General features: G+C 43.9%; 1 protein-coding gene across 1 annotated transcript in view; it reads right to left on the bottom strand.

Moving 5' to 3' along the window:
* Window positions 1–17,722, bottom strand: part of TOGARAM1 (TOG array regulator of axonemal microtubules 1) — a 778,500-nt gene that overhangs the window by 557,225 nt on the left and 203,553 nt on the right. The window contains exons 4-6 of the mRNA XM_078659754.1: window positions 5,764–6,057; window positions 4,603–4,859; window positions 2,676–2,902 (exon numbers count right to left, since the gene is read on the bottom strand). Coding sequence (XP_078515880.1) covers window positions 2,676–2,902; window positions 4,603–4,859; window positions 5,764–6,057 — 778 coding nt within the window. The remainder of the gene's footprint in view (window positions 1–2,675; window positions 2,903–4,602; window positions 4,860–5,763; window positions 6,058–17,722) is intronic.

Raw genomic sequence — 17,722 nt, 5'->3', positions numbered from 1 at the left:
TGGAAACAGGCCCTGCGCCGCGTGGGGTGGTGGAATGTCCTGACGGCGGAGACACCCATATGGCACAATGGCCGCTTCCCAGCGCTAGCCTCTCTACAGGGCTTTGTGGGGTGGGACAGGGTGGGGATCTCGACCTTAGGGGATGTGATGCATGACACTACACTGAAATCTTTCCAAGAACTCCGAGATGAATTTGAGATGCCCAACTCCCAATTTGTGCGCTACCTTCAGTTTCGCCACGCCCTATCCCCCAGCCTGGTGGGTCTGGAGACATTGCCGGACTTCAATCCCCTGGAGGCGAAAGTGTTTATGGGGGACCTTGTAACAAAGAAGATTTCACGTATATACCAAACACTGGTCATCCATAGTTCCCCCACGCTTCAGAAACTCAGGGAACACTGGGAGGAAGATGTGGGGGAGTTGGAGGAGGAGGACTGGAGGGAGGCGCTAACCTCACCTCGGAGCGCGGCTATTGCTATGCGCCTCCGCTTGGTCCAGTTCAAATTCCTGCATAGGGTCTATTATACAAGAGTTTGTCTGTTTAGGGCGGGCCTGGTAGCCTCGCCGGCTTGTCTTTGCTGTCAGAGCGAGGAAGGGAAATTCCTCCACACGGTATGGAGTTGCGGGATTGTAGCGCATTTCTGGAGGGGAGTGTTGGCCTGCTCAGCGGAGGTGTTGGGGTGGGAGCTCCCACATATGCCGCAGTTTGCCTTATTGCATGTTATGGACGGGGTCGGGGGAAACTTGTATAAAAGACACCTGATGTTACTAGGCCTTACCACTGCTAAGAGAGACATAGCCAAAGAGTGGAAGGATCCCCGTGCCCCTAAGATGACGACCTGGAAGAGGGGCCTTGATTTTTATATGGGCCTGGAGCGCCCGATTTATATTGCTAGGGGTTGCCCTCGGAAGCATTTTAAAATTTGCAAACGCTGGGCAGATTACAGGGGGGTGTGGTTGGAGCCTCCGGTGGAGCAGGATGTTCGTCCTCTGGATGAGTGAGGGGGGCTGTGTTAAAGAGTCTGGAATATGGTGCAGACAGGATGTATGGACTATATGGGCTCGATTCTACATATGGCATAATATATGTTCGGTGTGGACTTCTTTTCTTTGTTATTTTTCCCTGGTCTTATTGAAAGCTGTGCGACTGTGGGGGGGAGGGGTGCGGGAAGGGAAAGGGGTGGGAAAGGGAGTTGGGGTGTGGGGGGGCGGCTGGGAGGGGGAGTGGGTGGGGTATAGGCGGGTTGGTTATGGGGGTTTCACGTTTTCTTTGTAATGCATGTTGATACAGTGGAAAAGTCAAATGCTGATGATCTTGTGATGTTTCCTGTGACAGATTCCCCTGGGTGTCAGGGCCCTGTGATGCATTTGCAACTTTGACAATAAAATTTGTTTAACATTTTTTTTTTTTTTTTTTTTTTAAGAGGCTGGATAACCAGTTTCAAGGATATCTGTCAACATGTTTGCCTTAATCTCTGCGAAAGGCGAATGCAACTACAGGGCCTCTGCCACCTTGCCCAAGACCACCTTAAAAGAGAACAACCTGTGAAGGAAACGTGGAGGGGCAACCTTAGGACAAATATTTAAGACACCTGTGTTTTGGAGACCCAAAGGAGAGCCTCTTAAGAAGTTTGGGACCAAATCCATCTCAGCACAGATCTTCTGGATATCCTTGATTGAAGCCTGAGCAAGGCCCATAGTGGATCCATCATAAGCCCACCGACTATTCCACTGTAACGGAGCCAGAACTAGTGCCATAGACAAAATCAATAGTGGTGCAGACATGAACAGAAAAAGAGGCTGTGAATTTCGGGTTAGCTTTAGGTTTTATCAAAGGGGTCAACTGCTGCCAGGTTATGGACTGCTGGCAGAGGCGCGGTCTATGCTCCCACCAGCATTTTGAGGCAAGGTAGAGCGCCAGAGCGAGCCAGAGAGGGCGGATCATAGTCAGCAAAGCTTGTGTGCAAGATGCCCTTGAGTGGGATCAGTGCAGGGGACAGAAGCATATCAAGAAGCGCCAGTTGAAGCAAGAACTGAACCGGACCCCAGCATCAAGCTCATGTCCACCAAAGTAGGACACAGTTTAGAAGATGTTGAGGTCTAATTTTGGCAATGAGCCACACGGACCAGAAGACCAGTCTCTGGTCAGGAGTGACATCAAGGTGAAGATATGCTCTCAGTTTGATAAATCCTGAACCCGGAGCTGGAAGACTTCCTTTGGAACAAAGCAATCGAATGCAAGAAGTCAAAAGTAGAAGCAGGCTTTGATGCGAACACAGGATTCAAATCAAAATGCAAGGAAGTGTGGAGGCTGAAGATGAACCTCTAGTGAGATGTTAAAGACAGTCTGACCTCTTTTTTTGTATGTGTTAAAGAACTTTGGGGCGGTACTAGCATCAAGTTGAGAGTTGGAGATATCAAGCTATCTTCTGGCGCAGAACAGCTAGTTCAGCTCATGAGGCGAATCATAACATGAGAAATCTGCAGGTCAGGTCGGTATTCTTCAGAAAAGGCATTTTGGTTTTGCATTTTTAATGTGTATTTGGTAATAGAACTGCAATAAAAGAAATGTAAATAAGTGCATGAAAAAGAAAGAGAAATAACTCCTTGTCATTTTGTTAATTTAAATGAAAGCTATACAAGTGTTCCAGTAAATTAGGTGCAGAAGAACTCACATTTTCTTGCCAGAGACAGTGGGAGATGGCGGTGAAGTGAGAGAGTCCAAGCTGTAAATGCCACTTTCACTATAAGGACTGAGGGTTGGAGATGATGTGCGTGAATGGGATTCCGGAGTCAGATCTAATTTCAGAGAGTCTGGACTTTCAAGGTCTGAAGTGCTGCCACTCAGTTTTGCCCTCTTCTTGGCAGCACTGTTACGCAATGACCTAAGAGAACTTATCATCTGAAATTAAAAATGTAAAAACAAATTGATTTTGACAGTATACAAATAATTCACAGACAATTTATATACTTCATTATACTTAAAAAATGTGTACCATATAATGACTTGCACTCTGCTGGTGTCGAAAGAATGGTTTGAACTGAATATCTGTTTTACATGCCACGGCGGTTGCAGATTGCATCCCTGCTTCTCTTCCACAGTACCTTCTAGACAGTGCTTCGCTCAAAAGCATTTTCTGGGGGCTAGTATTTGTGGCAGTGCCATTTACCCTTTTGGTGTCATCTTCACAGGTGATACTTTTCCTGGGCCACATCGTTTTAAATATGTTACTGTATGCAGCCTAGAGCATTGCACATCCATTATGTGGCTTGCCTCCTCCAACAGCACGTTTAGCCTTTTATTGCAAAAAAGGGTGCTGGAGTGGGGAGTTTTGTGTGCATCTGTCTGTCTGTCTCTTAGTCAACATGCAGTTAACATTTACCCTAGTAATAATAGATTTCAAGCTTGGTAGGTTAAACCAAAGATTAGCACTGCACTAAACCATAATCTGCAGGCACGGTGGCAAATGAAAATGCTTCATATTTTAATAAACTGGCGACACAAATGTCTACGACTGTGCTTTAAACAAATAACATTCAGTAATGAATAGAAAATAATAGGGAAAACTGGTACGGATGGCTTGAGATTGGCCGAAATACAAAAAATTACTATAGGCAGTTACAAAATCCAATCTAAATTAGTAGCACAGTTCAATGAGCTAAAATTTTCCCCAAGGTCAAAATCTACATCTTTATATGGTGTGTCTTGCATGGCACCGGAATCACTCGTTTGCTTCAAGGCAAACGCGATTTTACCACTGAGGTACGGAGTGCCTGGGAAGAACCGCAAGGAAAGGAGAAAGATTTGGAAATCTTTTATGCCACTAGACAGGTGCATCCTTGCACTACCATGTGAACAAAACTAAGCATTAATGATTTTTGGATATGAGGCATGGGTAGAGCTCATGCGGTCTGGAAATGGATAATGGGGAGCAGAGTGATGTATGCAAATTAGGGGTAATAATGGGTTTACTGATAGATGCTTTATAAGGCTTTGTCTCAGGTAAGGAAATACACAATGAGGGTGGGGGTGGGACAGTATACGTTGGGGTTGGTGTAAGGTACCAAAGCTAAGGCAATTTTTTTAAGTGAAACATCATGCCAGATTATTTTTCTCCAGGAAAAAGGGAAGAATTATACTTTTATACATAGGAGGATAACGTATTTCAAAGTTTGTGTTTTGAGTTCTTTTTCAACCCAATGTACTACAGCCATTTCATTTTACGTTCATTGACCAATTTAAAAGACTTCCTGTCCGAACACTTAGATGTATTATCACACATAGAAGAACTGATTTAAGTTCTTCATTTGACCTGCAAATATAAAAGATTTGCAGTATTCACTCATTATTAAAGCTGCCTTCCATTGGTCAGTGCATAAAGAACACCTCTTTATGGGAGGACTGTCATGCAAATCAGCTTACACCATTTAACCAATTATTTTACTGAAGCTTCACATACAATTTTATATAATAAGGATTTAATAACAAGCACAACACGTGTAAAATTGAGGTAAGCAGCTGTTTCTCATTTGTTTAAAATGCATAAACATAGGAAGAATAATTTATAATGTAAAGTGAAAAACTTCTTTCGTTACTCCGACCTCTTCATGATCTAGATCATCTTTGACATTCAATTCCGAAAGATCAATGGCAAGCTTCTTGTCTCTTTCACTACTCCAAGCATCATCAGCTTCTTTTCTTATTTGGGCTGGGTTAAAATCCCCTTTATCTGGCAGCAGGCTTGGACCCCTGGTGATCGGAGGAAAAGGCTTGTTTCCATTCAGGCCACCTCGTGAAGATGTTCTCACCAGAGCTGGTTTGAGTGGAAGTGGAGACTGTGTCTCCTGGGAATGATCACCTACACAAAACACAAAGATGCTCTTAACATGGATAAGAACAGTCCTGCACACTAGCACATTATGAACATTTTGGCTATCTTTCGCCAAATATGGTTTCCTTAGTTACTTTGCAGGCAGCAATAATCCCTACTCTGGGCTCATATCTAAATTAGTAGCATCTCATTTTAAAAGGAAGAAAATGTAAAATGCATAATTTACCATAGTATTAAAGAAAACACAAAAGAATACACTGGATGTGCTCGTCCATTGAAAGAACTTTGGACTTTACCAAAAAGCTTCCTACAGCAGCAGCCAAAGGATTTAGTTCTAAAAATATTGATGTTTAATGAAAACGTTAGAAACTTTGCACCAGACAGGCACTACGAAGAATTATCAAATGTAGATCCTTTCCTAAAATGGAATCATAACCTCATAAATTTGAAATAAGCATTCCAAATTACTTCATCTGGTCTTTACTTTTAAAGGTATGACTTTCTGGAAAGACACTCTTGTTGCAGGTATTTGGATGCATCTTTCAAAACTACAGGCACATTCATTTTCTAGCCCGCATGCTTGATGAAACATGAGACTACATAAACAAACAAAACAATATGTACATACTTGTTAGCTACTGTTATTCTTTAAACTTCTAAGTGCACAGAACAATAGGCAGATAATAAATGCAGTATGCATTCTTTAGTTAAATAGTAGTATAGAACTGAGGAGCGTTTATTTTGAAAAAATGGCTATAAACAAAGTTTGCATCTTTTTAAGCAATGTCAAGTATAAAGCTCTGACTGTTAGCCACACCTATATCTCTTCGTCGTAGTAACATTCTCCTTCAATTATGAATGGTCATATGAATGCCATTTCCACTTGAAATTATATAATGTTGCATTATAAAATGTAAATTATATTGTTTACCTGCAATTTCACCTAGCTTCTGATTAGAAAGCCTCATTGGCTTGGGTCGTCCATCAAAGTTTTTCAGTGGCCAAGAGTTTGAGAAGGCAACAAATGAATCTTGAGACTTCTTGGGTGATCCACTGGAAGACGAGGTTTGGTTTGGACTACCTCTTGGTGATGATAAGGGATAAGATGGAAGAATGAAGGATCCGGGGTTTGAGTGTGAATTTGAAAAGGGCAACGTTCGTTCAACTGAGGCACTATAAGAATGATGGACTTTGCTGGCAGGGTTCAGACTCGCAAAAATTGTTGCTGAAGAGAAGAAAAAAATAATAAAATGCAATGATTAATTTCAATTACTGCATCCTCTTTGTGTATACACAGTGAACAAGGTACTTACCTGTAATAATAATAATAATCTTTATTTAGATATAAAACATATCTTTAAAAGAATTTACAAATTCACAACCTGACCGAATATTAAGATAAAAACTTCTAGGAAATAACAACACAATAAAGATATAAAAACACAATCCATTGGCAATCTTTAAAAAAACAGGGATTTTGTCTCATAATATATTTTAAAATCACAAAAATTGAAACAGGACACCAGCTTGCATTGGGTATCACCAGATTATGTCTAACATTACTGATAATAATGCCAGTTGTTACTCATTTCGGTGAGAGAGAAAGGAAATTAAGCACTTTAACATGGTCTCCTTTAGTTAAAGGTGTAATATGCTCGCTGAACAAATTTTGTAAATTTTATGTTTAGCACTATGTTTTCCGGGTTTAAAGCTGCCATGATGGCTTGCCTGCAGGTCCGAACCCCCAGCCTCTTCCATTCTAATTTTAGTCCGGACCTGCGTTCTGTATTAAGGGCTGGGCAGAGGCAACTTACATGCAACATGGTTTCCGCTGTTTTCCCACACCCTCTACAGGATAGATCTTCCGATGTACGTCGCCATGATGGTAAGTCCTGCAAGAAACGCCAGTCGCCCAGTCTGATGGCAATGAAGCCGCATTTCAAGTATAATGGGTATGTGCTGGACAAATAACAGACTGGGGCTGGGTGTCTGTTACTTACCTGTAATAGTAACTACGTGAACCTAGAGGTGTAGGCAGTTTATTTTACAGAACAAAATTAAGTTGAGTCTCACTTACTCTTTTAAAATGGGTTCTGTTTCAATGTTCTGATCCTTAACCACTGTAGGATAATTGGACATCTCAAAGATGCTAAGAGAGGCAGCAAGGGTAGTGTTAGTAACCATATACTACAATGCTTCGGCAGCAACCATTTTAAATACCTTATTTGTTTACCCCTTCCGCCATGCACAATATATAAGTTACAACTTTTTAAACCAACTCGCATAGTGGTGCAAACGTCCGAGAATATTGAGGATCATTCACAGAGGACACGTTTCACAAGACTAGTCGGTCAGCATCACTAATACTCAGTTTACAAAGTCGGAGAAGTCCAAACTAAGACCTTTCTGATAAATAGTAGTGGTAGCAACTTGGAACAGATTCTACATCTTTCACAAAAAATGATAACAGTACAGTTAACAATCTACCCTGAAACTTATTTCATTGGTCTCGATTTATTTATCTAGATTATTTGAGAAACACTATTGGTTAAGAAAAACCATAGAGTGATCTGAATCGTAATTCTGGCAACACTGCCTTGCCATGAAAAGAATGTTGTTTAGGATCCTGGGCACACAAACAAAGGATTCTATTAAGTAAACCACTGAAACACCCTTTTCAATCAGGTTTGGATTTTTTCACTGTAGCATTACCAAAATGGAAAACTAAGTAAGGAGCGACATCTGAAAAGAAGGGATTTCACTGGACCTTCTAGGAGAAGTAATATCCACCTTGAATGCTACTAAAATGAACTTTCGACACAGAATTTAACATCAAAAATTGGCTTTGGTAGAATACACAGATGGACTTTTACCCAAAACTCTATGTAGATAAACAGTGCACTTCTACCACAACCAGAGACACAGGACCTCCTGACACAAAGCCCAGGACTACACTCCATCCTGCTTGTTGCAGTATCATATAGCAGTGGTGCTGTCAGCAAGAACCTGCACCAATCTCCTTTTGATGGATGGCAAGAAGACCTTCAGAGCCAGACAAATGCCCCACAACGCTAGCAGACTGATGTGATACAGTCCCCTGATCTACACCTCCCCCTAGATTACCCCTCCAGCCCAGCAGGGAACCATCTGTCATCACAGTCGACTCTCAGTCAGTCAGTCAGTCAAATATCTTTATTCGGTTAATTAAAACCATAAAAGCAATACACAATTCATTTTTTTAAAATAAGAACTATACAAATAGATTAAAATTAGCAATTAAACAAACTATACACATGTTGCAGTTCCTAAAATGATTCATTAAAAGAGGTTTTTTTTAAAAGAAGTTTTTTTGTTATTAAAAAATATGAATACAAAACAGGTTCACTATAAGAAAAGGACCAGAAAAAGACAAGCGCCTCCATGTCCCAATGATCCTTATCCGGTGTCCCAGAATAAAGTTGATAAAATGTCAACCAGGATGTATATTTGTCTGGGTAAGTCTTGCCTTATTCAATCGGGCAGCCGCCACCAAGAAACTGGCTACACCATATGTGACCTGCACAGTGTTCAACATTTGCAGGTGTAAAAGTGCAGGCCTTACTTGGACAAAATTAAGTTCCTTCAAAATGGGATATAAAAACTTTTTCCGGGGCTCCAGATAGTGTTCGCAAAACATCACAAAGTGGACTGTGTCCTGATTTGAGAAGCTATCACAAGTGCAAGGTGGGGTAATTTCAAGGGTCCCCCACTTTATGTTGGAACCCAGCACTAGATGGATAAGATTGAACCTAAATCTCAATAAAAGAAAACGATGGTATGGTTTTGTCACAAATGTTAGATAAGGTTCCATGGCAGAGGAGGTAGAAATTCGATATATGGTTCTCACCATGGGTTTGTTGAGTTCAACCTGTTCCCTATCTAACTCCAGCAAATTCCGGAGATGCAACTTAACCCACCCTACATCTTCTTTCTTGAGACCCTGTGGAGAAGAGTACATATCCGGGCGCCCTAGCTTCACGCATGCCGCTCTAACATACGCTAGCCAGGGAATACTGCCCGCCTTGTCCAGGGCCAAGCAGTCTTTGAGTATGAGATGGTTCAACGTGATCTCCTCGTTTGTCCAGGTTTTCACCCAGCATAGCAGGGGGGCCATTTTTAGAAGGTCAGTAATGTGGCCCAGGCCGACTTCACTATGGATGGAATATGTAGGCGATGACTTTGGGAGTGACAACAAAGTTCGAATAAAATTATTTTCTACAATTTGAATGCCTTGAGAGGGAGCATAGCCCCAGATGTCAGCCCCATAGGATGCAATAGCCAGGCACTTTGATTTGTAGATACGGATCATGGCCTCCATGGGCCTAGAACCTAATTTTTTAGAAAAGCTCATGAGACCTGTAGTAGATCTTGCAACTACGTTGGCCTTCAATTTTAGTTGAGGTCCCCAGGATCCTTTTTCGTCAAAAGTGACGCCTAGATAACAAAAAAAAGGTACCCTAGAGATTTGTAATCCGTTGCAACTAAAAGTTTTAATCTTCAGGCTTTTCCTACGTGTGCCCGTGACCATGACATGGGATTTTAGTGTATTGATCTTTAAATCTAAAGATTCCATGAATGATCCGAAATGGTCTAACAATTTTTGCAGACCAATGCCTGTACGGGCTATTAGGACGGCGTCATCCGCGTACAGGAGGACCGGGATAGGGGATCCTCCCATACGCGGGACGTCCATGGTGGCTAGATTGAGTGATTTACCCAGGGAGTTAATGTAGAGTGTGAATAGGAGAGGGGCCAGGATGCAACCCTGTCTGACCCCTCTCCCTGATCTAAATTTTTCAGTACATCTACCTTCCCTTGTAACCCTAACGGAGGCAAACAAATTCTGGTGGAGGTCATGTAAAAAATTCACCAAAGTAGTGTCCAAACCCAAATCCCGCAAAATAAGCCAAAGTTTAGAGCGATTAACCAAATCAAAAGCGGAGGATAAGTCCATAAACCCTAGATATAAATGCCCCTCCTTCACCACGGTGTATTTGCTAATTATGAGGTGGAGGTTTAAGCATTGGTTCATGGTCCCCCTGTGAGCCCTAAAACCATACTGAAGGTCAGAGAGGACCCCACTCCCTTCAAGCCAATCCCCGAGTCTTTGTAGAATGACTCTGCCTAAGATTTTAACAGCAGAGTCAAGCAAGGAGATTGGCCTGTAGCAAGCCGGGTCCCCCCTGTTCCCCTTCTTAAAAATCGGAACAATTATAGAGGTGGACCAAGAAGAGGGAAAGCCTGCCGAAGGTATCGCATTAAAAACATTGGTCAGTATTTTGGACCAGAATTGGGGATACTGCATGTAGAGATCAGCAGGTACCCCATCAGGTCCCGGTGCCTTATGTTTACTTGTGTCTTTAATGGCCTTTTCAACCTCACAGATGTTAAAATCCATGGTCATAATATTCCACGAAGGGACACTATCTGACGGGAATGAAGCTTCACTTTCATAGATTTGTTTGAAATGATTAAGCCATCTTTCATCTTCGATCACGCAATCCATGTCTGATTTCCCATCCTCAGTAAAGAAGGGCTGGTTAATAATGGCCCAGAATTTCCTACTGTCTCTCAGTATATTTACGGACAGTAAACTCTCCCAGGCCTCCTCCTTAATCTGAGTCTTACGATTGGCGAGTGAAGTTTTATAACCCTGCCGAAGACTTGCCACTAGAGTCCTGTCTCTGGGTCTCTGTTGGAGTGCTTTCAATAGGGCGTTATGTTTTTTTGAACATTCCCTATCGAACCATCTATGTATATGCTTGTTACCTTGCGGGCCATTCCTGGACTCCAAATTCTTAGAGATGCTTGAACATATCTCAGTGTAAGCGGCCACTACCTCAGACCCCAAGGAAGTAGGATCAAGGCAAACTGCCATCTTTGCCTCTGTTTCCTGGGCTAGTATTTGGAAGAAATTCTCAGGGACAATCTTCTCCCACTTAATCCTCCTCCCCTGCTCTTTAGAGGTGAGATCCCTTGGGGCTACCACCCCTGTTTCCCTCTCGGTCATGGAACAATCCAGGTCCAAGGTCAGCAAAACAGGGTTGTGGTCGCTAAAGACCGCAGGCACTACACAGTATTCGCAAGCCCTAGCTAACACCCCTGGTGATACAAAAATATAATCAATGATGGTATTAGCATCTCTCCCAATGAATGTAGGTGGTCTGATTTCCGAGGGGAAGGGAAAGGGGCTTGCCACTGGGCCAATTGCGTTCGAGCAGCCACTACTCCATATCTTGAGCTATCTTCCCCGACACCTGGATGGCATCAGTCTAACTGCATTGTTGCTGGCTCACTGAAACTTTAAATTTCATGGCAAATCCTGCATGTGCCACCTGGCGTAGGTAATGAGAATGATTCAGGAGGCTAAGAGGCCAAGAAGACTCAGAGCTGCTCTCAGCATGATACAGGTTTGCTTATGAACCATTGAGATCATAGCATGAATATCCTAGTCTAGTTATGCAGCCAGAAAACCCCAAACTCCAACCTCCAGTGTGTCCAGAATTGGTCCAATGCATGAAAGCCTCTGCATAGGACTTCGGTGCGATTTCAACTCGCTGATAGTGAACCCACAAAATGTCAAGAAGTTTACCGTAGTCCGAAGGTGGTCCATGACTGACTACAGTGATTCCATATTCAACAGCCCTTCGCAAAGGTGTGAGAATAAAAGGGACTCCTGACCTCCGAAGATGGTCAGTAAACTCCAAAATCACTTTTGAGAACACTCAATGGGAGCTGGTGAGACAGAATAGGAGCTAAGCAACTAAAAATGCTTGTGGCTCAATTTGAACCACAGAAAACGACTCTGAGACTACAGAATAGTTATATGAAAATACACATCCTGCAGGTCCAAGGTCATCATCTAGTCTCCGTGGTCCAGAGCATAGAGGATCTCGGATAGTGTGAGCATTTTGATTTTGTCCTTCCATAGGAAGGCATTTAGAGGCTGGAGGTCCAGTCTGTGGCCCCTGTCCTTCTTCATAACAAGGGAACATTAAGTTTAATAATCCCCTCCTCTTTCCAAGTCCAGAACCCTCCCGATGACACCTATGGCACCTGCTACTCCGGTCACAGAAGGGAAGGTGCTGTGGTAAAATCAACTCTGGAGTGGGAGGAACCGTGGCAGAACAGAGTGAAAATGTAGTGGCTATAGCCATTTTTAATGATTTGTAAGACCCACCTGTCAATTGTGAATGACGGCCAACCTGAGTGAGAGGAAATGCCAAATCCTGCCCCCACCGGTTAGGGATGCACCATTAAAGGTAAACCAAGGTGGTTTTGAGGCCGCTTCAAAAGGGGAAGAGGACTGGAAGACTGAATTTCATGCTGGCCCTCACACTACCTGCCAGATCCAAGACCATGGCCTAGAAAGTACTGGGGTGTCAGCTGCACTGGATGGAAAACTGAATGTCTATATGGCAGCCCCTAAACTTCTTGAATTGATGTAGAAACGTTTGGCAAAGGGTAAACAATTCCAGATAGCGCCGTAGCTCTATTGTCTTTAATGGGCTCCTCGTCTTTTCACCACAAAGTTGGAAAAACATAAAATGGAATAACCCTTAGGGAGGATTGTACATAGCCAGAGCGCCCTGTGGAATGTATCCATATGCGTTGACTAAGTACACCACTAGTAAAAACTGTCATGCCTAAGCAATCTGTAGTATCTAGACTTGCACCAGTAACATATTTGGCTGTGTCCTGCCAATCATAAATCATCAGGGCCTAATGTTTTCCAAACTTCTGGAAAGATCTCACAGGCCATGTCCCACATGGGAAGTGTGTAACGACCCAGTAAACAAACAGCCTTTCTGAACCACAACACTAGAATGGTGAAGGAAAACATGTGCTTGCCAACAGCCTAGATTTTCTTGGATTCCCTGTCCAGCGGAGTAGTTGCAAATCAGCTAGGATTCATCTTATTGACTGAGGCTTGCACAAAAAGGCTCTATAGGGTGAGAAAACCAGGTTAACAGGAAATTGTATTTGAAGTCTGGTCACTTACCTATTCGGAGGCAGGCCAGAACAAGTATACAATCGCACAGCCTTCAAAGTGTCAGTGAGGAGTGTGTAAAAAGGAAGCAAGGGCTCTAAAATAACTGCCCCAGGATGTAAAATCTCTGCTAGAACATTGTTTTTATTCTTCAAAGTAGGGCAGCAGTAATTCTAGTGCCTCACCTGCCCCCTAAGGCACCACTGCAGGTGAGGCCCTCTTCCGTTGGTGGCTCTAGGGGCAAGTCAAGCTCTGTCACAGGTGAGGTACTAAGCCCAATGGAATTTAGTAAATCAATGCACAAGGTATCATCTGCATAGCAAGGAGCAAGCTATCCCCATCCCCATCATCATGAACATCCTGGGGTACACACTGCTCTGACACAGGATCGGAGTCCGAACCAAAATGATAATGCAGCCTCTGCTGGTTGGTGTGACCTAGGAGAGGTAATGAGTTAGAGTTAGGTTTCGGGACGCCCGGTGGTGCTTTTGTAATTTTGCAGCACAACATCATTCGCTCTTAAGCTAAAGTCAGTTCGGAGTCAGAGCATTCTCTTTGGTATAAGTGGCACTGGTACCAGCATCAGTGTAGAAGGGACCAGTGTGAATTTTGGGGCCGGAGTAGAGGTCTGTACCAGAGGCGGTAAGGGTTCTGTAATGGATGCCAAGCAGACAGACTGCATCGGACCCACCGATGTTTAACTCGACCCAAGACCCTGCGGTTCTGTGGGGCCCAAAGGCACATCACTGAGAGCTAGAAGCAAAACGTTGCAGCATTACCTCCTTGAAGTTCTTGATATACTGCGAAGTTAACAAAAGTCCAGGAAATTTGAGGGTGCATCAGAACCAGCTGAGGAATCTGTTCTGTGCAGTGGCCCTCGAAGAGTTGTGACTGACAACATCATCCTATGCTTGTGACTGGACATGGGCACACTGGAGGAATTTTAACGCAAAGTTGGTCGGTGGCAGGCCCAGCTCAGGACCAGAACAAAGTCTGTACACACGCCTTGGATTGACACTTGTGCTAAATACAGTTGAACCTCCTGGTCTCGGATCGGCTTCAGATGCATGAGGGCACACTTATTGCATGACTTAAAAGTGAGGTCTAAGCCCAGACACCAAAGACACACCCCACGTGGATCAGGGACCAATAACTACTTACTGCATCAAAACTAGAGGTTGCATGGCTTGCAACCTCTAGTTTTGATGGGGGAATCGTTCTTTAGTAGTCTGATGAAATCATTTAAGAATCATCCAAAAATCCGACAAAGTAGGAAGAGAAGCTCAGGAACCTTGTTGGAAGGCTTGGAAATAAATACGTCACCATGCAGGAGTGGCTTCACTCCGTTACTTTTGGGGGGGAGGAGGAGGGGGGCAGTGTCCGTGTGTAGCCACACAGCGCCACCTAGAGTGCGCATGAAATGAAATTAAATAAAAGGGACACTTGTATAGCGCATGGCTACCCGGGGACCTCCCAGCGCTGAGCATGACTAGTAATCAGAGACGGAGTTTTAGGGAAACAAAAGTGTTTTCAGTTGTTTTTGGAAAACAAGGTGGCTGGGTTCCCTGCAGAGGTGAAGAGGCAGTGCATTCCAGAGTTTGGCTGTATTGAGGGAAAAAAGACGACCGCCGCTTCTGGACCTCTTAATTCTAGGAACTTCAAAGAGGAGGAATCGGGCTTTTCAGGAGTTGTTTTATTATGAGGAAAGTCTCTCTGGGGGAGTTGGAGGCCAGCAGAATGTTTTGCCTCATAGGAGGCCTGTGCCTTTTTAATTCCTGCTCTATGCTTGCCAATGGCTCTTCTGTTTTTGAGCTTCTCGCTAGGAGAGCAGTCTTTCCTCCAGCTTCTTTCTTGTACCTTGCAGTACTGTTTTAGAGTGCGTAATTCTGAGGTGTACCAGGGTGATTTAGAAGGACCATTCCTTTTTTTGATCAAAGTTTTTGGGAGGACCGGGTTCAGCGAGTCCTCTATCCAACAGCAGAAATCGTTGTTAGCTGCAACTGGACCGGGATCTGGCTTAGGTCTGGTCTTTTTCAATTCTTGGGCCCATATGTCCAGAGGGAGCTTGGACCAGGGGGGATTCAGGGTCAGTGAGGGTTGGGCATGGTAAGCAGAAACCCGAGGGCACCACAAAAGGGGGATGAGGAAGTGGTCGTACCATGGATGGGATCATTTCCTATAAGGTTGTCCAAGTTGGAGAACACCGGATCGAGGCAGTGTCCTTTGACATGGGTAGCTCGCAAAGCCTTTTGTGACAGTTGAAAAGTCGCGAGGTCTTGCTCTAATTTGTGTGCTGTTGCTGCTCCCAAATTGTCAGAGTGCAGGTTAAAATCCCCAAGGAGAGTAAAATTTGCAGCGGTGCTAGCTAGGTTGATGGCTGCTTCTAATAGAGCTTTGCAGAAGGTGCCTGCCGCTCCTGGGGGCCGATAGATCAAGATGCCTGTGAGCAAGAGGAGAGGGGTAAATTCTATCGAGAAGTGCACAGTCTGTGAGTGGGTGCCCAAGGAGGTGACAGGTGAGGTGGTCTTTATAAAGGATCGCAATCCCCTCGCCCTTGCCTCTTGTTCTATCCTCCCTCTGTATCACGTACCCCTGGGGGAGAGTTTGCACAATGTCAGGCTCTGAACTGGCATTGAGCCAGGTTTCTGTTAGGAATAAGACCTCAGAGGCATAGTCTTGTAGCAGCATTGAGATCTCTGTAGTATGTTTAGGCAGAGATCTGCAGTTTAATAGAAAGACTTTATAGGGGCTTGTGGGCAGAGAGGGGGTAATGATCCTGGGGGAGAGAGTGAACGGGCAATGAGGGCACTTTTTCGTTGGTTTATCACACTGAATATGATGATAACAGCTGTTCGTGCGCTGTTTAACTGATGGAGCTGTGCACTTGAGTAGCAGTAGTGACCTGATGGAAAAGATGCAGGGGTCTTGGCCCCTGGGCCCGGTCCGTCACAGACGGGCGCAGACTGGCTTGCCATAGGCGCTTTTATGCAGCTTTGTCCGGCGCCGGGAACAGCAACTAGACCGCTGCCCCGTGCGTCTGAAGTGCAAAAGCGGAAGTGAAGCGCAAGGCCCTGTCACCCCCAGAGCATTGAACACAGCTTTTACCGGGTGAAGGAGCGCCGCGCGTAAATCAGGTAAGAAGCAGTGAAGTTAAAAGCTGAAATGTGCAAATGGCAGCAGTTAAAATAATTTTTAAAACAGAGAAACACCAGTAGACCACTCGGACTCTCACAAGTGTCCTGGGTCAGCCATGAGCATTGCTATAGAAAACGTTTTCTGGATTTAGTCTGTAGAATGTCGAGTATTCTACGGTGAGGAATCTGCAGTTCGATGTATGCAACAGAACTATGCAAATTTCAACTGAGCCCATGCTTTCATATGACCAGTTAAAAGCACCAATACATGATTAGCATTATTTAAAGTACCATACCCATCATTCAATGCTCAACACATCAGACAAACACCCTGATATCAGACTTACAACCCACCCCCCACACACTATGAAGCAAAGCTCATCCACGAAGACCCAGGTCCAAAATAATGGGTGGAACTCAGTTGCCCTGCACTAATTCGAAGACATCAATGCAACCACTACCCTACCCAGACCAGTCTTGGTTTTTCCGTACTATATTAAAAGCTAGGTTGCTAGTCAGAAATTGTAGAGAAATTAAAATCTCAACATAAATTCAACACAGATCTCACATAGATTCAACCCAGAACAACCTTTTTATCAAATGATTCCATAGTGAAAACTTGAGTATACAAAAGCTGCATGCAAAAGTGCCCCAACAAACATGGTTAAGTTCTGGCTACCTACTTTTGCCAATTCAAAATAAAAAAAATGATTAAATTGTCCTTTTCTTGCTTAGTGGACATCTTTCATCTGAACTTCTAATTGCCTTAAACTAGCATCTAGTAAATTAATTAATCAACCTTAAGTATTCACCTTGCATATTTTATCCCTTGGGGGAATAACACAGTTAAGGCCCTCCGTAAATGCTTTAATTACAAGAATTCTGAAGAGAGAAAAGTGTTCTCGGTTTTGCATAAATGCAGCAATGGTAGCTAAATATGGCCAAATTGACGTGTAGGCTAGCCCTCACTTTTGTAAGTGTATGAGGTAGCAAATGATAGCATGCACTACATGTGTAACAGGGTTTATGCTCTCTGAAGTAAATTAGTGGACAAAATGCTTCCACATAGCAGGTGTATGGTGGGTCTACAGGCTTCCCCGAGTAGGTCCATGCACTCAAGGTAGGTGAAGGTAACTGAACTCTAGGAGCAAAATTGCTAGGTTGAGTTGTCTGGGGTTCAGAGGTCTGACTTTGCCGTGGTTTTGTAGGAGAAAGTCCGGCGTGTTGAGGTTTTGAGTTTGAAGCAACTAAGTGCGACTTGGTGACATTGACTCTGAATCCCAGGCAGTGCAGCATGGAGACTGCAGCCTAGGAATGGGGTTAGGCATTTCTGTGTGCTTATGCTCTTAATCAGCCAATCATCAAGGTAGGGTGAGACGCGAGTTCCTTCCATCCATCCCTCCTGAGGTGAGACCCCACTAACAGTCGGTAAAGACGCTTGGGATTGTGGTCATGGCAAGTGCCAATGGTAGTACCTTGAACTGATAATTTTGACTGCTTATCAAGAAGTGGCAGTAGCACCGATGAGCTGGGTGGATTGGGATGTTGGGATGTGATAGTACACATCAGGTGCAGATGAAGTTGCCAGTAGGGAGATGAAATCCTGTAAGGTGTCTAAGTAGAAATGTTCTGACAGGATATACCTGTTGAGAGGACGGAGCTCTAGAAATGGTCTAAGGGACCCGTCCTTTTTGGGAACCAGGAAGTATAGGGAGTAGATGTCGGTG

Source organism: Lissotriton helveticus, chromosome 9 (genome assembly GCF_964261635.1).
Source record: "Lissotriton helveticus chromosome 9, aLisHel1.1, whole genome shotgun sequence".
NCBI classification, from domain to species: domain Eukaryota; kingdom Metazoa; phylum Chordata; class Amphibia; order Caudata; family Salamandridae; genus Lissotriton; species Lissotriton helveticus.
Note: the sequence above shows the minus strand (reverse complement) of the source record. Positions and strands in the feature narration are given on the sequence as shown.